This window comes from Eumetopias jubatus, unplaced genomic scaffold, assembly GCF_037043125.1.
Source record: "Eumetopias jubatus isolate StellerSeaLion01/CBP00866 unplaced genomic scaffold, mEumJub1_p1.0 scaffold_3, whole genome shotgun sequence".
In the NCBI taxonomy this organism is placed as follows: domain Eukaryota; kingdom Metazoa; phylum Chordata; class Mammalia; order Carnivora; family Otariidae; genus Eumetopias; species Eumetopias jubatus.
Window position 1 is genome coordinate 131,629,088 of NW_028274809.1, and position 21,743 is coordinate 131,650,830.

The window sequence follows — 21,743 nt, forward strand, 5'->3', positions numbered from 1 at the left end:
CCAGAGGAGAGCATGCCTTTTTTTTTTTTTTTAAAGATTTTACTTTATTTATTTGAGAGAGAGAGTAAGAGAGAGAGCACAAGAGAGGGTAGGGTCAGAGGGAGAAGCAGATTCCCTGCTGAGCAGGGAGCCTGATGCAGGACTCGATCCCAGGACTCCGGGATCATGACCTGAGCCGAAGGCAGCTGCTTAACCAACTGAGCCACCCAGGTGCCCAAGCATGCCTTTTCTTAATTGTCAACCTAGTCTAGAGAGGTTGCATCCAGATAATGTAATTTAAAAGGCTTTTTTATTACCGTATCATGCAGAAAAAGTGGGGAAGACAAAAGTGAAGTGCTTTTATGGATTTATGAAGAATTGATAAATGAGTTCTTGACTTCCGTTTCTAACCTGAAGTTAAAAAATAATAGACCTGATTTTTGGTTGCTGTGTACTTCATGTGAAAACTTCAGAAGCTTAGTATTTTTTACTGACTAAGAAGAAATTAGTTGAAGATGGGCGTATTTCTCTCCTGTAAGATAACCTTGTTACTACAAGATGAACAATTCAAGTACATGTAAGTGGCTGAGAATTTGTTGTGCAGGGACCATTTGTGAACTTATTTCTTCTTTTGCATAATGATTAACTCCTTTTACTGTCTGCAGGTATCTGAGGTAGAACAAGTTCAGCTAATTTTATTAACTACATGCCTGATGAGCTTCTAATGTTTGAGGCAGAAATGAGGCTTTCAAAGATGTTGAGAATCTTTCACACTTGTTTTAAGAAATTATTATGTCAGAGATATAACTTGTTTTAGGCGATGCAAATTCACACATGCTTGACTTTTTATTGCTTTTTTAAAATTATAGTCAAAGATTAGAAATAAGAGCACAAGTCGCAGATGCCTTCTTATCCAAGTTCCAGCTGACTTCTGATGAAATGGGTCTCCTCCGAGGCACTAGAGAAGGACCTATTACTGAGGTATCTTGTTCACTGTTAACAATCATTTAAAGCATAGCAGATACTGATTTTCAGAGAAATCACTTTTTTTAAGGCTTTATTTTACCATCTTAAAGGTTTGATTTAAAAATATATTTTAGGGGGTCCTTGTGGCCAGCCAAGATGGCTAACCCGCGGTGAAGGTTGCGCGAGGGTGGTCGGTCCTGGCGCTGGGCCTGCAGAGTGCTGTCCTGCGGTTTCCAGGGCTAACCCAGGTGAGGTGGAGCCGCTATGGTTCTGAATACAAGGATCCACAGATTGACAAGGGGTATTACCGCAAGGCCTTGGCCGAGCTGACTGAGGAGGAGAAGTATGAACAGGAACTCAGGAAGACTCAGCTTATCAAAGCTGCCCCAGGAGCGAAAACAAGCTCTGTGTTTGAAGACCCCGTGATCAGTAGATTCACCAACATGATGATGAAAGGAGGAAACAAAGTACTGGCCAGATCCCTCATGACGCAGACTCTGGAAGCTGTGAAAAGGAAGCAGTTTGAGCAGTACCGTGCTGCTTCTGCTGAGGAACAGGCAACCATCGAGCGCAACCCCTACACCATCTTCCACCAAGCACTGAAAAACTGTGAGCCTGTGAGAGGGCTGGTGCCCATTCTCAGAGGCGGCCATTTCTACCAGGTCCCTGTGCCACTTCCCGACCGGCGTCGTCGCTTCTTGGCCATGAAGTGGATAATTACTGAGTGCCGGGAGAAGAAGCACCGGTGGATGCTGATGCCGGAGAAGTTGTCACATGAGCTGCTGGAGGCTTTTCACAACCAGGGCCCTGTGATCAAGAAGAAGCATGACATGCACAAGATGGCGGAGGCCAACCGTGCCCTGGCTCACTACCGCTGGTGGTAGAGGGAGGCTGGAGGCTCTCTGCTGCCAGATCATGGGAGCCACTGTTACAGCGAAAAACCCTTGTGGGTTAAGTAGTTCCTTCTTAAGGGGGGAGCATCGTATTTATTGCTTGTTAGTCCTTTCTTTGGGAGCTAGAACTTATTTTCCTGTCCCATCTCATTTAAAGAGGGAACGTATCAATTTGGATTTCTCCTAGGAACTTAGGGTCCATCCAGCCTCTCTTCCTCAATTTGGGGTAGAACTTTGGGGGAGGATATGAAAGGAAGCAGTTTTAACATTGGAAAAGGTTTATTAGAAAATTCTCGCCCTGAACTGGTGTCGCATGTGAGGTGGTACTGCAATTTACTAAAATCGACTGGAAATACGTTTGTTTCTGAAGTGGTCCTTGTATAAAATGTATAAAAAGCAAAAAAAAAAATATATATATATATATATTTTAAGTTTAGAAACTAAGATGCATTTTAAATTACCTTAATTTGGCTTTTTTGCTTGTTTATTCAAAGCGATATCTAAATTTTTTTTAAGAAATCAGAGTATCAAATTTATAAAGAAAACCTACTTCTCGTCTCTTAAGTCCTTTGTCAACCATTTTCAACCTTGCTAATTGCTTCTTTCCTAAATTCTGCATCCTGGATCTGTTGATTAAAAAAAAAAAAGGCTTTGGTTCTCTATGTTACCTATTATGTATTGATTTCCTATCATGAAGTAGGAGATTTTAGTCTCTTCTCCTCCTCTTGCACACATACATGTCTTTCCTTCCTACCTTACAGTGCAGTTATATGCCATTTTCTGTTTTCATTACCATGGCATTACAATGAATACATGTTTCTTCTTGTCTTTCCTGGAATTTGAAATTCCTTTTCTTTTCATCTAATTAATTTCTGAATCTATGCCCTTGTTTCCAAACTGACACAAAACTCTAAAGCCCCTCAAAGTGCTAAACAACCAGTTAGTTTTGTTTCTTTGTTTTTCCTGAAGACATTCACTTTCTCCAAGAAGGAATCTTGCAGTCTTCTCACGGGGAGAGGCTATAAACTTTAAGCCCGTCGTCATCGTTCAAGGGTTGAGAACAGGATGAGTTCTCAGAAAGCGGAGGGGCTCACTGAGCTGCTCTTGATAGATGTCAGTCTTCTTACTGCCAGGCTAGAGTGCAGTCAGTCATCGGGGAGAAGGGGTTAAGTAGGTAGAGAATTGGTTTGTGCATTACTTGTTGGTGGTTATTGCCCTTTATGGTTTGTGGAACTTTGCACATTTGAAATATTTGACATCTTACCTTTCCTCCACTTAGCAGAAATAGTAAACAGTATTAGAAGAGTTTTTTTTTTAATTTCACTTATCAAAGAAAAATAACCAGTTCATTATTTTCATGATTGGAACATTGTGAGTGTCTGGAAACTAAGGCTTCAGTGCCTTTTTCTAAAGGAAAAAAAAATCTTGGAGTTCGGCATCAGTCAGTTCCTATATATTTATGAGCAGTTTTTATGCCTCCAACTTTACATTCTACTCTTGGATTAGGGGGCAAGAACAGGTATATAAAAGATATGTAAAACATCATCTTCAGTGATAACAAAGCTATGGTTGATTAAGTCATAAGGTGTGTAATACGTAGCATGTTTTTCTTTATGTAGTCATCTTTAGGTTTGCATTCTCTCTCATTAGACTATATATTTCTTGAGGACAGGGATTTTTGTCTTTATAAATTTTGCGTTCCCAGCAACTAGCATACTATTTGGTACTAGCAGGCATTGAATTAATGTATGTTTTAAAATGTAAATAAATATGTTACACTTTCTCTAAAAATTTAGAGAAAGTTGAGGTCAGTTATAGGAAGCCTTCATTAGAGTAAATGAAAGGATTTGTTTTTCCCTTGTAGTGATATTTCAGTTTAGAGTAATGCAATTTCACCTGAAAACATGGACATTTTAAAATTGCATTCTTAATTTTAAAGGATTTTTTCAAAGCATTGGGAAGAGTAAAACGGATTCATAACGATGTCAGAGTTCTCTTGCGTACAAACCAACAAACAGCGGGGTGAGTAGTAACCTTTTCAATTTATTTCAAATCAATTTCCTCATATATTTCTAAAATTTTAAAGGCATCCTAGGTCCTTTTTGAAATAATGACATTTTGTGAAATAGGAATTTAATCTTTATGTATCTTTGGATAAGGAGGGAGTTAGTTATACCCTTATACTTACAGAGTAAAACAACACTTGCCAATCTAAGTGATGGTATTAAAATTTGACATTTATTAAGTCATAAAAAAATTATTGAAAAATCATTCCATAAAATGATAAAAAGTTAATATGTTTTAACCAGATCATTCTGTAATTAAAACAATTAAATTCTTAGGCGTAGCTATTGTCTAAAACTTTAAATTAAAATAAATCTTTAATTTTCCTAGTTTAGAAATTATGGAACAGATGGCCTTGCTTCAAGAAACAGCTTATGAAAGGCTTTATCGGTGGGCTCAAAGTAAGTGATTTCTTTCATACGGTCTAGATTCATGAATATTAGTTTTCAATTTGGTTATTTCACCTGACCTTTGATATCATATTTTGATCTTAGTAATCAAAAAGTATTTTTAAAAAGAAAAATGAACTTAACTTTTGAACATACTGTGTTTGTATCATGAGCATCTTCTATCATTGAAGCTCTGTATGATTAAGGATGATAATAAAAAAATAAAGTCAGTATTTCTGCCCTACATTATCTTAGAGTAGATTAGACATTTTTTATTATTGAAGTAACTGTTTTATACATGATGAATTGATTTTTCTCTTGCTGCTTTAACAAATCACCACAAACTTAATGACTTTGGACAACACAAATTTATTATGTTATAGTTCTATAGGTCAGAAATCAGACATGGTGTCACCACACTAATAGTGTTCGCAGGGCTGCATTCATTTCTCGAGGCTCTAAGAAAAATCCGTTTCCTTGCTTATTTAGTTTGTTGGCATAATTTGTAACTTGAGTCTATAGGACGGACTGAGGTGTGAGTTTCCTTGCTGGCTGTCACTGAGGGCTTTTCCCAGTTCTAGAGGCTTCTTTGGCTTATGGCCTCTTCTTCTGTCTTTAGAGCCAGCAATAATGGATTGCGTCAGTCTCTCACTTTAATCTCTCCGCCTCTTTGTCCATATCATATCTCTGACTGACTCTTTTGCCAGCCTCTTCTACTTTTAAGACCTATGTCATTGGACTTACTTGGGTAATCCGGGAACATTTCCCTGTTTTAAGATCTGTCACCTTAATTTTCTTTGTAAAGTCCCTTTTGCTATGTACTATAACATATTCACAGGTTCCAGGAATTAGAGATCTTTGGAGGGCCATTATTTTGCCTGCCACAAGTGGTTTATTTTTAGTTTTGTTTTAAAATGTTTCAGTAATCTGTTCACAGAATTGCCTGTTAAAACCAAAGAAGACAGTTAAGACAGGATAGGATAGAAGTACGTGACATTGTTTTTTTAAAGATTTTTTTTTTTTTTTTTTTTGACAGAGACAGCGAGAGAGGGAACACAGCAGGGGAAGTGGGAGAGGGAGAAGCAGGGAGAAGCACTGAGCAGGGAGCCCAATGTGGGGCTCGATCCCAGGACCCTGGGATCATGACCTGAGCCGAAGGCAGACGCTTAACAACTGAGCCACCCAGGCGCCCCAAAAGTACATGACATTTTAATAGATATTACCAACTGACTGTTGGAAGGAGTTAAGAATACAAACAGTTAACTAGTAATATCTATACTAGACTGAACTTAGGTTCTGCATCTTTCTGGAACTCTCCATGACTACATTAAATCACAGTGACTTTTCCCATCTCTAAACACTAACTGCTGGAAATATTTGACATTTGGTACATTATACTTAACTTTTCATATATGTATATCTTAGCCTCTCCAGTTAGATTTCTACTTTCTCAAAGGCAAGGACATTCCCTCACATTTTTTTGTGCTTCCACAACACCTAACATAGTGGTTCTAAACTATGACCTTCTGACTCCTAAGGACTTTGGAGTCATCTTAAGATACCTAATTTCTGCAAAGGAAACCATCAACAAAACAAAAAGACAACCTACTGAATGAGATAAGATATTTTCAAATGATATATCTGATAAGGGATTGATATCCAAAATATATAAAGAACTCATGCAACTCAACACAAGAAAAACAACTTGATTAAAAAATGGGCAAAGGAACTAAATAGACATTTTTCCAAAGAAAACCTACAGATGACCAACAAACACATGAAAAGATACTCAACATCACTAATCATCAGGGAAGTGCAAATCAAAATCACAATGAGATATCACACCAGTCAGAATGGCTAATATCACAAAGATAAGAAATAACAAGTGTTGGTGAGGATGTGGAGGAAAAGGAACCCTCGGGCAGTATTCATGGGAATGTAAATTGGTGCAATGATTGTGGGCAACAGTATAGAGGTTCCTCAGAAAATTACAAGCAAATACCATATGATCCAGTGATTCCACTACTGGATTATAGTTATCCAAAGAAAATGAAAAGAGTAATTCAGGAAGATATATACACCCTTATGTTTATTGCAGCATTATTTGCAATAGCCAAGATATGGAAACAACCCAAGGTCAACTGAATGGATAAAGAAGATGTGGTGTAGATATATATATATATGTATATATATATATATACATATATATATATATACACACAATCAGCTATTACTCAGCCGTAAAAGCAACTGAAATCTTACCATTTGTGACAACATTGATAGACCTAGAGGGAATTATTATTCTAAGTGAAATAAGTCAGAAAGAGAAAGACAAATACTATATGATTTCATTTATATGTGGAATCTGAAAAACAAAACAAACAGACTCTTAAATACAGAGAACAAAGTGGCTGTTGCCAGAAGGGAGATGGATGGGGGTGGTGGGCAAACGAGGTGAAGGGGATTTAGAGATACTTCCAGTTATAAGTCATGCAGGTGAAAAGTACAGCATAGGGAATATAGTCAACAGTCTTGATTAAAAAAAAAAGATACTTTCAATTCCAAACATGCGTACATTCTTCTCAGTGCTTGCTAGAAAATATACTGCTAGTATGAGGTCCACATATACCAAATGTTTGGGTATTTTTGAACAAGTTCTAAGTTTTTTGAACATAGTAGACATTTAGTTAGCATTTTATGCATAAAATTAGAATAGTAAAATAAAGAAGATGTTGGTGTAGAGATTTTTAAAAGTTTAGAATCTAAACTGTTTTGAAATTATAATCTTATTGCCGTATTTTATTTATATAAACATTTTTAGCAAACTGCTTAAAGTTTGCTCCCAAAAGAAGGGATTGGTAATGTATTTTTTATTCCCCCCCTTCCCCTTCAACACTGCCATGTGTGTAGCAGTTACTAGGTGAATATTTGTTCATTGATTGGTTTCTTTAGAACTGTAGTTTTTAAATAATAAAATAGAGGTTTGGGGTGCCCTGGATAGCATGTGTGGTCATATATATAAAGTTATACAAATACTTAAGCTTACATTTTTAGTTTGGTTGACAGCATAAAATAGTTTTTGATTGGCATAGTCTCTAAGTTTTTCTGAGCTTTTTTTTCCATGCAATATTTGTTAAAGAATTTAGACTCTGGGTGTACAATGGATATAATAAAGACCTAATTTTAATTTAACAAGTGCTATAATTATATGTTAACTGTTTTTCAGGTGAATGCAGAACATTGACACAAGAATCATGTGACATATCTCCAGTATTAACTCAGGCTGTGGAAGCCCTGCAGGATAGACCTGTCTTATATAAGTTGGTGACTTTTTCCTAATTTAAAAAAAATAAATCTACTTTTTCTTTTCTTTGATGAGTTATGCTAGCTTTCAGTATTATCAAATTATATACACTAGTTTGAGTAATATAATTTACAGTGATATTTTCATCTCATATGTGTATCATTGGAGCATCAGCTTATTTGCATATTGTGTATTATAGAATGCCATAAGGAGGGGAAAAGCAGGCTGTCGCTATATCTAGACTACCCTTTATTTATGTAGAGGTTAAGGGGCTTTTCCTCAATCTGTCATCTCATTAACTACCTTAGAATTACATGAAACTAAAACTCCTCTATCAACGCTTCCCTAGAGAGAAAGAGATCAAATAGGGGGCTGAGAAATATAATTTCCCAGAAATGAAAAAAGAAAATTTAAAATTAGGATTCCATTAATAGGATTTAGATTTCAGGTGTTTGATTCTGTAAGTTATGCCGGCCAAGAGATGTATGATGATGATTTGTATAAGAATTCTATGCATTATTAATTGTTCACATATTTTTTATTATTCTGTATTTTAATTTTATTCTTTATATAAAATAGAAGTATTTTTTTTTAATTTTTAATTTCTGTAATAGTATGAAAATAGGGAGACCCACTGGGGAGTTATAATGCAGGAAACAGAAAACCAAGGGACTTCTACATAGGCATTCAATCCTGCTCTGAGTCATGCCTTTCACAGGCTTGTAATAGTTTCAGAGGATTTCCCCATTATTCTTTCTGATTGGAACATTGTTTAGCCCATAAGAAGTTTCCAGAACACAAATGCTGGGACGGCTGTGTAAAATAATAACATTCCAGTACTACTTAATGAGTACTTACTATATGTTAAGCACAGTTCTATGTGCTAGAGACACAACATCAATAAAACTCTACCCTCAAATTGCTTTATTTTATGGGAGCAGATATAAACACATCCATTTTAATGACTGTATTAATTGCTATTTTGGAGTCCCTGTGTCAGGTGCTGTGTGGCTCAGGTGTTCTGTGGTAGGGGAAAGGGATGAACATTAGGGAAGGTTTCCTCTGGGAAATAGGTTTAAAGTGAGTTCTGAGGATTGAATAGGCATTTTCCAGGAAGAGAAGGGAATTGAGAACATCCCAAATTGAGGGAATAGCAGATGCAAAGATGTAGATTGAGAAAGAACATGTATTTTGGGGACATTGGTTGCAAAAGCTTGCACTGGTTGTTGGGTTGGTAGCAAGGGATGCTTTATAATAGCCCTGAATGTGGTGCATGTATATGTGGTAAGCCATGTTCACTATGGATCACAAGCTCAGCAGATTTTATCTACCTTGGAATTTCTTTCCCAGCCTTTTTACTTTAAGGTATTGGTGTTAATTATGAGAGTCTTTTATACTGAAAATATTTGGTATTTGATTTTAATCAAGTGTTAACGTTGTCCACAGATTCATATTTGTTCATAAAGTTAGTCTTTGTTTAAAAAAATGCATTTGTGTGTTTTGGTCAGCTGACTTCTACCATGTAAATATATTTTTACTAAAGTGTGATTCTTGATAAATACTTGGAAAAGAGCAGTATTGCATAATAGCTTAGAAGGTGAGCTCTGAATTTGATTTTTTATAAGCCCCTCTACTTTCAGAAACCTCAGTTTCCTTAAATGAGGATTAAAATAGTGCCTATCTTACAGGGTTTTTGTGAATATTAAATTAGATTGTTCACATAAGGTGTTTGGCATAATGCTTTGCTCATCACTAAATATTAGCTATTATTTTTATTTTGAAAGGAGATAAACTAGAAAGTTGTCAACCACAGAGGGGTGTATTTGGTGTCTGTTGTGACAGCCAGGAAAAGCTGGAAAGATAAAGAATAGAACTATAATAGGCAAAAAAGATTTATGTTGAAGGGGCACATGCCAGGGAATAAGAAAGGCAGCAGTGCAGCTGGGAAGATTGTAAGAGGCATTTGGAAGTTAACTTGGGAAGAAGGAGGATTTTTAAGACCAATTGATTCCCGTAAGATGGATGCTAAAACAGAGAAAAATTGGCCTTTCATTACATAATCATTTATCTTCAAAGTGGTAGTTTGTTTAAATTTAGGAAAAATTTACCAATGTATCTCTTAACCACCAGATGGCACTATATGAACTTTATTTAAGTAATGTGTAAAAGCTTCACTGCCCTTAGTGTGTCTCAAATGTGTAGGTATCATGTGCAAGAAAAATGGTAATTATTGAAGTCCTTGGGAAGAGTTTCCACCCAGTTTTTATTAGGTAGTATGTAACTAGAGTGTTAATGCATTATTTATTTTTAATAAATCAGGTATAGAAATTTCAGTAGGGGCACCTGGGTGGCTCAGATGGTTAAGCTGCTGCCTTCGGCTCGGGTCATGATCTCTGGGTCCTGGGATCTCTGGGTCCTGGGATCGAGCCCCACCTCAGGCTCCTAGCTTAGCAGGGATTCTGCTTCTTCCTCACACTCTGCCTCTCCCCTCTGCTGGTGCTTTCTTCCTCAAATGAATAAATTAAAAAAAATTCTTCAAAAGAAAAAAAAATTTCTTCATAAAGAAATTTGTTATAAGTAGAATAGATTGACATCTTCCTTTGGTAGACCTTCAGAATATAAAGTGTTAAAGAATGTAGTAATTTGCTGGCTTCTTCATTCTTTATGTATTTGTTACATTTCTTGGAGGCTTTTACACTATTAATTTGTTTTGACCAACATTTTTCATATTTTAATTTGCTTTTTGACCAGAACTTTTCTTTTTTTGCTATAGACATTAAAAATGGGGACTTTAATTTTTAATTTTAGCTTAGAGGCATTTTAGAATGTTTATATCATTTTAACATTCACCTTTGTAAAGCTCCATTTTGAATTTTTGACCTTTGTTGGGAAATAATCTCTTTTTAGTCAAAGAAATTTTCTTCTTTCTCTGGGAAAAGGTGTTTCACATATATAGATGTCATTGAAGATTCATTGTAGTGCCTGCTGGTTTTCCTTCAAATTATATCTATTGTTGCAGGGGGATTCACATTCATATTAATGTATATTTCATATAATTATACAGATCGGAGTTCAGTTTTTGTCAGGCTTGATAATTCACTCCCACCCCCATTAAAATGCCAGTGAATTCACCGGTTTCTAACATAACTTGTGGTCAGAATGAATAGGCCTAGAAACAGAAGTTACATTGCTTCTGTTTGTTGTGGCAGGTTGAGTTCTAAGGATGAGTTTTATGTATTTGAGAAGTTAAAAGTTTGTGAATTTTGTGCTGTAACTAATCATCTGATCATAAGTCATTTCATGGAGTTGGTGATACTTAAAGGAACGCACTCTTTACTATACATATTTATAATTTAAGAGCATGAGAAAAAAATCAAAGCATTTTGGTTCTAATTTGTTTTAAAAAGTAGAAAGTGATTGCAGGGTCACTGTGTGCTTAGGGCTTAGTGGCATAGTGCATTTCATCTTGATTTATTGCTAGTATGTCACTGCACAGAATTTCAGACCCATTTCCTTTTAACTGAAGACAAACACAAAAAACCATGATCTGGTTTCTAGTGAGCAGCCCTTTAAAAAGGTTCAGATTCCTACAAATTTGTAGATATTGACCACTTTACTACACTTTTCCTTTTTTTAAAAAATATTCCCTCTTCCAGCTTTCTTATGTTTAAAAAGTGGATTTTATTTTTTTACAATTTTTTTTTAGGATTTTATTTATTTATTGAGAGAGAAAGAGAGTGTATGTGTGAGCACGGGGGATGGGGAGGCAGAGGGAGAAAGAGAATCTGAAACAGACTCCCTGCTGAGTGTGGAACCGACATGGGGCTCAATCTCATGATCCTGAGATCATGACTTGAGCAGAAATCAAGAGTCAGTCACTTAACCGACTGAGCCACCCAGGCACCCCGAAAAAGTGTGGATTTTTTATTAAATCAGTAGCATATTAAAGAAAGCAGTACAGCTTTTATAGTAGTAGAAGAAATTAATTCTTTTGGAAACCCAAATCCCAAATTTTGGTAACTGGTTTACATGTAGGGTATGAAATAATTCTTAATACGAAGTCTGTTAGAAACTCTTTAGAGATTTAAGAGTTCATGGGTCTAGAATCTGCTGACATTGGACTGCGAAAAAATTTCTTGTTTTCCTGTGTACTTTTAAAATAGCAAGAACTTTGAATTGGTGGATGGGTGTAAGGAATGGTGGTAATAGTGGGAAACCAAGGCTGATTCTAGTCAAAGAAATGGGCACTCTTGGCAACTCCAGGCCATCCTGTGATTTCACCCCAAATTGTCTGATCTCCCGGTTCAAAGTTCCCTTTCCTGTAAACTCCTTCACTTTAGGAAGTCTTTTTTTTTTCGTTTAACCACAAAAGATGATTTCTGAATATACATAAAAAAAGTTTTTGCTCTGTATGCCTTGTTGGTCAGTAAATTTAAGGAATCTATGTCTAGTATTGGAGTCAAAATAAGCTTTTGGATATGGATAGTATATGTGGGAAAAAATTGATGGTAGAAGAAAAATTGTTGTTTTTTGGATTGCAGAGTTCTAACTGTAAACAGTCCTCTGAGAACGAGATATTATGGCCTGTGTGAATACTAGAACATCATGTTTTGGACTCCAAGGGTGCTGAAACCTGAAGAATCCCGAATTTCCACCTTTCCTTGATTTTTACTTTTACCAGACCCGCTGCTCTGTCCCTTATTGCCATTGCCCCTGTTACTGATCCCAAATTCCAGCATTCTTTCTGAGGAGGAGTAAAAATATGTACCTTTAGACTGAATTTTCATGATGATAAAGTTATTTCATAAATTTTTTTTATTGTTTAAAAACAGTATTGCTTGAGAGAGTTGTGTAAAAAAGCTGTAGATGTCTTGGTTATCTCAGAAATTGCATGAATAGTTTGATATACTCATTAAAAAGAAACACATCTGTTTTTCAAATAACGTATTTCTTCTAGGTATACCTTAGATGAGTTTGGGACAGCCAGAAGAAGCACCGTTGTTCGTGGATTTATTGATGCTCTTACGAGAGGGGGCCCAGGAGGCACACCAAGACCCATTGAAATGCACTCCCATGACCCTTTGAGGTACAGTAATCAGACAGTGTTGGAATATTTGGTGTTTTTCTGAAGGAAATCTTTACTAACATTTAGTTTTTACATTAGATACGTAGGAGATATGTTGGCTTGGCTCCATCAAGCTACTGCTTCTGAAAAAGAACACCTTGAAGCTCTCTTAAAGCATGTAACTATACAAGGTGGGTCCTCTGGTTGTTATTGCTAATGTCTAAGTATAGAAAATAACACAAGGCTTCTCTGTTTCTATTCTTATTGCTGTCATCTTCACAGAGATAAGCTCTTCACACCTAGGTGCCACATTAAGCACGTTAATTAATTTTCCTCTCTGGTTTCCCCCCTTTTCTGCTAATAGACTTCTCTCCTCCATCACTTTCCTGTCACACAGCTGTTCACACTTGTGTGCTGGTCCCTTGTAGCCTTCCCATATCAGGCCTGCATTCCTCTGCCTCGCTTTTAAGGCGCTTCTGGAGTGTGTAGCGTACACTGTGTCTCAGATCTTCCGCGCCACGCTTTAAAGGCGCGCCACGCTTTAAAGGCGGGAGGTGGTATTATCCTCCTTTTATCTATGAGTAAACAGACTGAGTGACTTGTTTAAGGTCATTAAGCTACTAATTCTTTTCTACTATCCAACCCCTTATTCATTCTCATGTGACTGTTGTAAAGTTTTTTGAATAATTACTCATGTAGTACTAAATGTACTTAAAATTTTGGTCTTGATTTCAAGGAAGAAAAAATGATGATTTTTGAGTTGCTATGTCTGTTTCTTACAGAATTTCAGATCTTCTTAGTATTGTGACTACCTTAAGATGCCTGTTAGAGTTTGAGGGGTAAATGGAAAATTAAGATACTCTATTTTTGATAGGAATTAAAGAGAAATATTGTGACTGGTATCACTTGACTGTGTTGCATTGCCCAGCCCCGCATCCTTCTGGCTCACAACGTGATCTGCAGGAGAGGCTAGTGTACAAATTGGGGACGATCCTTATTTACCCTTCCTCTTTTTTTAACTCTTTGATATTCAAATTAGACTCAGCACGTCTGTTTGATTGGCACAAGGTCTGAACTTTTTTAAGTTGTTTTCTGTTATCCTAATTACCTAGTTTAAAAGAATGAATTTCTTAAAGATGTTTTAGTGAAGTATATATGAGAGGCAATGTGAAGAGGTTGGAAGAATATAGATTGGAGTTGGATGAAATAAGTTATTCTTTGGGAATGGCTTCATTCTTCCAAGCCTCAGTTTCTCTATCTGTAAAAAAGAAGGGGGTCACAGGCAGTAAATGCCCAAGTACACAGGAGCTTGGTAAATAGTCAGTATTTAGTAAATGCCAGTTTTTCTATTAGATTAAAGGTGTGCTTTCCATCTTTATATCCTCAGCTTCTGTGTTCAGCACCCTTGCCCAGAATAAGGAGTTTGTAGAACAAATACTAATACGTCTTCACATCGCTTCCTTCAGTTAATATGTTTCCTAGTCATTTTTTCTTGTGACTTATACATACGTTTATTCTTTTTCACAAAGAAGTAATGTTCATTTTATTAGTCAGCAGTGCAATAAATTAACAAGGGCCTAGACCCAGACATTAACATAATTAATAATGTCCTAAAAGATATTGAATTTAATAAAATATTATGTTACTTTAAATATTTGTTATTAGTGCCATTAATCATATGCATTATTGTTTGTTAGTTTTTGAACTTATGTGTAATATGGAAAAGAATTTTCAGTTATGTTGTAATTAATTGTAGGTGTTGAAGAAAATATCCAGGAAGTTGTTGGGCACATTACTGAGGGTGTGTGCAGGCCTCTAAAGGTAAATATTTTGTTTTTTATATATGTTATATGGCATCTGGCTAAATTATTGCCTTATTCCTGTGAGTTTAAAAAAACTGTTAACAGCTTGAAGTCAAGCTATAATTTTCTCAAGTTAACACATTAGTGTAGGATAACAAAATACATTTAAAAAAAAATATTGTCAATTTTCTCTTTAAGGAAGAAAATTTGAAATATTCTTAGTTTATATATATTCATTTATTTTTTTTACCATATTGTGTTTTCCATGGTAATTTGTGTTAATCAGTTGAGAAAAAGTCCCTTAAATTGAAATAACTAATCTATGAACTCTTAACAGAAATTTTCTAAGAACGTGTTCCATTTACTTTATTGTTTCAAGCATTGTACATTTTTTGTCTATTATAACAATAAATGATGATAAATACAAGGATAAAATAACATGTAAGTTTTATTATTAATACTATTTATAGTACAAGGAACAGAATTTGAAGTCAAACTTGGGTTAGAGTTTCCACTTTGCCGCTTAATTGTGTTCACTTGTTCGAGTTGCCTCTTCTGTTGAACCTGTATATAAAAATACCTACCATGCGGCTCCTGGGTGGCTCAGTCTGTTAAGCATCTGCCTTTGGCTGAGGTCATGATCCCAGGGTTCTGGAATCCAGTTCCCTTTGGCGTTGGGCTCCCTGCTCAGCGGGCAGCCTGCTTCTCCCTCTCCTTCTGCCCATCCCCCCGTTCATGCTCTCTCCTTCTCTTTCTCCAATAAATAAAAGTCTAAAAAAAAAAAGCTACTATTAAGGATGGTTGTGAAGATCAAATGAGAAAACTGTGTAGATGAAGTACATAGTTCCTGATACCTACTAGGCTTGCAGCAAATGCTATTTTTCTTTAATAATATTTATGGAATACTTTGTAGTTGTTGGTTTACTTTCCTTGTTGATTGACTTCAACTTACTATGTAGAAATTGAAATCTAGAAGGTTTATGATTTATTCTTACCAAGAACCCAATTTTAAAACTAACTTTTTTTGTTTGTTTCTGAGATTTTCTTTGGTATTTTGTTGTAGGCAAGGAAATATCAGATAACACACCCTTGTAACAATTGATTTACAGATTTAATTATTACTGTAATTTGATCATCTTAGGATTCACTTGCATATTCAGTAAATAAATAGCAAAATATTTTGAAATTATTTTACTTAGTTCTCTCAAGTGAAATATTTATTTGCCATAGTTTGATTTTCAGACATTTATACTCATGTAAGTGTTGCTTGTTTTGTATACTAGCAGTTATTGGAAAGATAGAAAAAGAAAGGAGAGTATAAAAATATTTCTCTTTCTACACTTTGCATATTTTTTTGTAACTACATAGAATTAAAGGAAACTCGGAGTCATAACAATGAATAAATTGCTTTGGTGAATAAATTGTATTTTATCTGCCTTATCTCCCTTTACCCCCTTCCTTACTTACGATACTATGTTCCTTATATTACTGATTCCTTTTTTTGTTGTTGTTAAAGTAATTGTATAAAATATAATGCTAGAATCTGAGGGTTGGAATGGACTTTAGAGTTTCTTGTTCTGGTCTGAGTAAGAAATATTAATATGATGTTAAAAATATTAAATTAATACCCATTGCTTATATAAAGAAATTATATACCAAAGTATGCCTTTGTTTTAAAATGTACCTCATTTCATTTTCCTTAAATGTTTATGTTCCAAAAGGTGTTTTCAACAATTGTAGGGCATTATTATGACTGCCTGTGAAATTTTAATGTAAGATAGCAAAAGGTGAAGAAAAAACTTGTAAGCAAGCAAAAATATTTCTATTGTAAAATGAATAAAAATTCTTTTAGTTTCTGAAGTGACAGAAACCTTAGATCATTTCATATGATAGTAATATTAAATGCGTACTCTAGAGAATATTTAACAGATGTTCACAGTAGTTACATATAAAATTAGCTTGATAGTGATACATTATATAATCCAACAACTCTCCCTTCCTCTATATACTTGTTACCATTTACACTATTTTAAGAATTTTCTTCCTATATGACCTCATTTGGGTATCTAATATTCTCAGCTAACATTTGAATTCTGTCTCTTTAATAAAAACTTTAGTGTACTATATGCTCTGAGCTTTGTAAATTATGTGGGTTCTATGCTGTTATAAATCTGCTAGAGAAGAGCTGTGTATCTACATTAATATCTTTTATATTTTGTCCTAATAATTATATTACAATTCAGAAAGTATCACTTTTATTGATATAATATATAATTTAAATCACTATTGATCCAGGCCTTGGACCTAGAGAGAAATTGTAATGTGAAAAAATCATGGTTTTTAAATTCACACACCATTCATGCTTTATGATTTGTGTCAGTTAGCTCACTAGTACTTTATGCCAAAAGATGTATGAATTTCATAAACATATTCATGTAAAGGTCATTTAATTTCTGTAATCTAAGAGGTTTTTATATGCTCATATACATACATTTGTAAAATCTATTTTAGCAAATCACATATGTTGGCATTATGACATATTCCAAAGTCTAAGTATAGAGAAACTTCAATTTTCAAAAGCGTGTATTAAGCATCTGTTGTGTATGTACTGTTCTACCAGATGCTGTAGAGATGTAAAAGAAGCAGAAAACAAATTGTCTGTGTTTAGAATCTGGTTAGGAAACAAGAAGACACAATGTAAGCAGCAGCTTCAGAACAGATATAATAAGTAAATAAGCACATTATCAGTGTGATTTAGATTGTATCCATTAATTAGGGAATATAAAGTAAGAGCAAGATCAGTAAGGATTCCTAGTAGTTAATCTTAAGAGTAATCAAGTTAACTTTGCAGTAGATCTGATATTGCCCTGGTAGCCATAATTAGACATATAGGGGGGTGCTAATTTAAGATTTGTCTGTTACTGTCTAATAAAAAAGGAAATTTGGTGTAATAGTTTGAAGATAAGAATTCTTTCATTTTTCTCTGATTATTTGGTGATAGAGCAGTATTTGCACTGATAATCTGTTTTTAGGATGTAACAGCTGCTTTGCAAATAGTGCTGAACTGCATTCCGTTATAATCTGGTGAAAACCCTCACAATGACCTCATCATTATATTATTTCCGGTAGCAACTGCCTTCAGCCAAATTTTGTAGGTATTGGATCTGGGTTTTGTTTTGTTTTGTTTTTTTGTAGAGTATATCTGTGTTAAAATGTTTCTGTTATTTTACCATCTCCTATAATTTAATATTCAGAAATTACTTAGAAGGAATTTTGTGATTTCTGCAATAATTAAATTTTATATTTTTAAATGCTGTTTATACCACATGTGATTGTTGAAGGAAAGTTATACCTTTAAGAAATTTTTAATTTTTTTTCACATGTTTTAATAGGTTCGAATTGAACAAGTAATAGTTGCTGAACCTGGGGCAGTTTTGTTATATAAAATTTCTAACCTCCTCAAATTTTACCATCATACAATCAGGTAAGTGGAATGGTTAAATGTGCTTTATTAAATCCTATGTGATACATCATTTCAATTAGAACACAGTATAAGGGTTTTTGTTTTTTGTTTTTTGTTTTTTTCATTTTGTTTTGTTTGTTTTCACCATTTGTACAACTACATATAACTAGCAGAACCTCACACCATATGAATCATTATATATATATATCATTTGTGCTGTATTTTAAGGTCTGTCATTTCCTTTTCTTCCCTAAACATAACTGTGCACACCCTCACACACATGCACGTGCACACATGCAACTTATAACAGTGTAAGTTTATAGGGTGAGTATATTTTTAATCCTCTTGCATCAGTAAAAGAGATACATGGCACCTAATGTAACTATACATTCATTATACTCAAAGCAGGGCACAGTAAGTGAAGTGTCCTGTCCTCGATGTAAATAATGTAAATTCTTTATCATTTAGTTTCCTATTAGTGATAAAGCAGAACTATAGCGTTATTTGCTTTAAATAAAAGCTACTTTATCTTCTTTAAATAAAAGTTCCTTTATCTGATTAGGAACCACTTGTTTTCCCTATAATACGATCTTTGACTCTAAAGTGTGCATTTATTTTCACTTTGCCGTGATGGTATACACTTGAGCTTTATTATGTCACTATAAGACGTTGTTCCATGCGTAGTTGTGTTAAAACAATGTCTTGAATTTCAAGCTCTGTTTTGGGTAGTTTCCATATTAGTCCATTAAAAATGATTTAAAACAGTAACTTTTCATCCAGTATGCTAGAATCAAGAACACAAGTTCAATTGTTAAAATCCAAGAGGGTTTTAACTAATAGATCCAGGAGAGGTACAGGGATCAGTAGTTCAAGAAACACCTAAAGACTATGGCAATGATGTTACCTACCTTCTATTAGCTGAGATTAGCCACCCAAAACTTCACAGCTAAGAGATGGATTTCATATTTTTAAACAAAACCAACAAGCCACAGGCTATAAAACTAATCAGAGATAGGATTTGGGTTAGTCCTCTAACATTTTAGATAGAAATTTATTATCACCACTTGCTATGACTTAAAAACAATAAATTAGTTTCAATTGTGATGTTATAGGCTTCCTAAAATAAGAGAATCATCCATACTGAGGAAACACAAGAGCCACTGAAAGCAGCTAACACTGTAACTAATGCTATACTAGGCAAAGGTAGTGGTAAAACATTTTTACATTATTTATGTAGTAATACCCATGATGGTACTGCATGAAATTTTTATTTGAAGATAATGATAACTCAGTTTCTAATGCAAATAATGCTAAGAAAAAATCATTTGGATTCTGAAGGTAATAGGTTCCTTAGACTCTGAGAATTATAATTTTTCTGTCTTTGAGGGTGATGATTTTGAAGATGACAGTTGGATCTTTTGATACATTTTTTCGTGTACTTTTTTTACTTGTTCACATATTTCCTCACTTAGTCAATTAAACTGATTACAAATGTCACTCTTCTAGATGCTAAAGAAATGGCAGTGAACAAAATAGCTTAAACTTACATTCTAATGGGGCAGAAAGGCAAGTATAAAATAATAATTTTAACTGGTGATAAGGGCACTGAGGAGAAATAAAAAGCATAGAGAGTGACCACATATGAGCAGGTATATGTGCATGTGGCTGTTTTAAAGGCGTTTTGGTGGAGGTGATGTTTGAGTACAGACCTAAAGAGTGTGAAGGAGTTGGGCATGTAAAGATCTCAGAGAAGAGTGTGCTAGGCAGGTACACTCTGGCCCTGAGGCCAGAAAAAGCTTCCATTTTAGAGAACCAGAAGGAAGGCCAGTAGTTGGAAAGAGTGAATGGAAGGAGTAGGGAGGATGAAATGAGAGAGGTAGGCAGAGGCCAGATCATGTAGGACTTCGTAGGCTATGGTGAGGATTTAGATTTTATACTGAGTGGGTTGAAGAAGGTGTGTGTGTGTGTGTGTGTGTGTGTGTGTGTGTGTGCGCGCGTGCGTGTGTGCGCGCGCGCGCACAGTGACTTGAGCTGATTTATGATATAAGGTGACTCTGGGCACTGTGTGGATAACATAGTGTAGTGGGGTAAAGGGGAACAAGGACATTATTTAGGAAGCTGTGTTCTGAGCAGAGACGGTGATGAATCAGAGTAGGGTGATAGTCTTGGAGGGGGTGAAAAGTAATTGTTTCCAGAGACAAGAGGTTATATATGGACTAGAGAGGGTGAGATATGAGGAGTCAGGGATGAGTTCTTGGCTTTTGGTTTGAACAGTTAGATTAGTCGTATTGTCATTTGCGAAGAGGGAGGGTTCTAGAGAGGACAGTTTGATGGGAGTGGGTGGGTAATGAAGAGTCCAGCCCACTTTTGACTATGTCGGATTCAGCATCCCTATGAACATTCAGTGGGAGATATTGAGTGAGCAGACAACAGAGAAATCAGGGCTGAACCTATAAATCTGATAGTTTGTAGTATATAGATGGTATTTGAAACACTAAGACTAAGTAAGATCACTTACGTGAGTGTAGATAAAGAAGAGGCCTAGGACTGAGTCCTGGGGAACCCTAATATTTAGAGGTTAGGAAAAAAAAGAAACCCACAAAGAAAATTGGAAAAGAATAGCCAGTGATGTTGGGGAAAAGTGGGTGACACAATTTTCAAAAATATTTTGCATGCTATACACTAAAACTCCCAAAGGATGGATTCCATCAAAAGACTGTAGTAAACCAAGAAAAGGAAGATGTAGAATCCATAAAAACAGGGAATCCAGCATACTTTGATTACATTTCCTTTCCTGTAAAACTTTTTCTCTCTGTAGTTAATAATCACTTTGTTTTTGTACTTGCTTCCCTTCCTTTGTCCTTATCACTATTTCAGACCCAAACTTTTAAGTAGACTCTACATTTCTCACCATTTAGTCAAGCACATCAACCAATCCTTCCCAACTTCTCTCTCCTCTCCCCACATGCATCTTGGAGACGCCATTCTCTTTCTCCAGTTGGAATTGGTTGCTCTTTAGACCTACTACAAGGCTGTGACACAGGGTTTTGTCTTCTTTATCCACCTGCTCATTCCCTTATGTTGAAATCCCTGATGCCTTGGACAGCTCTGAATAGTATTTACGTGCTTGTAATAATGTAAACATTGAGGATTTATTCACCAGAACCCTATGATATAACTATATTAGGGAACCTGGGAAAGATGAAGTTTGGGTATGTTGTGGTAGGGGATGAGCATTATGTAAGAGATGTAACTTTTCTTTATAATATCTAAAATTGAAAAATATAATGGGAGGATAAGCATGTTGGATAGAAATATGGAGTGAAATACAAAAAGCATTTACAAGTATCTAGCCCAGTTACTGGTACCTAGTGAGTAGTGAGATCTGAGCAACTGCAAAATATGGCTGATAACTCCATTTTTTTTTAAATGAATGTAAACATATCTTGGTATCTCTCCAAAGTTTGCATTAAAATATCAGTTTCTGTGGAGCCTGGGTGACTGAGTCAGTTAAGTGTCCAACTCTTGGTTTCAGCTCAGGTCATGATGTCAGGGTCATGAGATCGAGCCCTGTGTTGGGCTCCGCGCTCAGCGGGGAGTCTGCTTGAGATTCTCTCCCTCTCCCTCTGCCCCTCTTCCTGCTTTTATTCCCCCCACCAAAATAAATAAATAACATCTTTAAAAAATACAAAAAATAAAAATAAATAAAATATCAGTTTCTGTTTGTATCCATTCAGTGTTTTCCCCCATTGCTTAGGATGGTATACTTTTATTCAGAGGCATACTTACTTTTATTGCATGTATAGGCATGTGTGAGA

General features: G+C 35.3%; 1 protein-coding gene and 1 pseudogene across 1 annotated transcript in view; both read left to right on the plus strand.

Annotated features, from left to right (window-relative positions):
* The window catches only part of COG6 (component of oligomeric golgi complex 6), an 89,451-nt gene that overhangs the window by 12,842 nt on the left and 54,866 nt on the right, over positions 1 to 21,743 (plus strand). The window contains exons 5-12 of the mRNA XM_028106040.2: positions 849 to 960; positions 3,778 to 3,860; positions 4,233 to 4,303; positions 7,518 to 7,611; positions 12,553 to 12,681; positions 12,760 to 12,851; positions 14,417 to 14,481; positions 17,855 to 17,946. Of these exons, the coding sequence (XP_027961841.1) occupies positions 849 to 960; positions 3,778 to 3,860; positions 4,233 to 4,303; positions 7,518 to 7,611; positions 12,553 to 12,681; positions 12,760 to 12,851; positions 14,417 to 14,481; positions 17,855 to 17,946 (738 nt within the window). The remainder of the gene's footprint in view (positions 1 to 848; positions 961 to 3,777; positions 3,861 to 4,232; positions 4,304 to 7,517; positions 7,612 to 12,552; positions 12,682 to 12,759; positions 12,852 to 14,416; positions 14,482 to 17,854; positions 17,947 to 21,743) is intronic.
* On the plus strand, positions 1,087 to 2,206 carry LOC114210000 (small ribosomal subunit protein uS7m pseudogene; annotated as a pseudogene).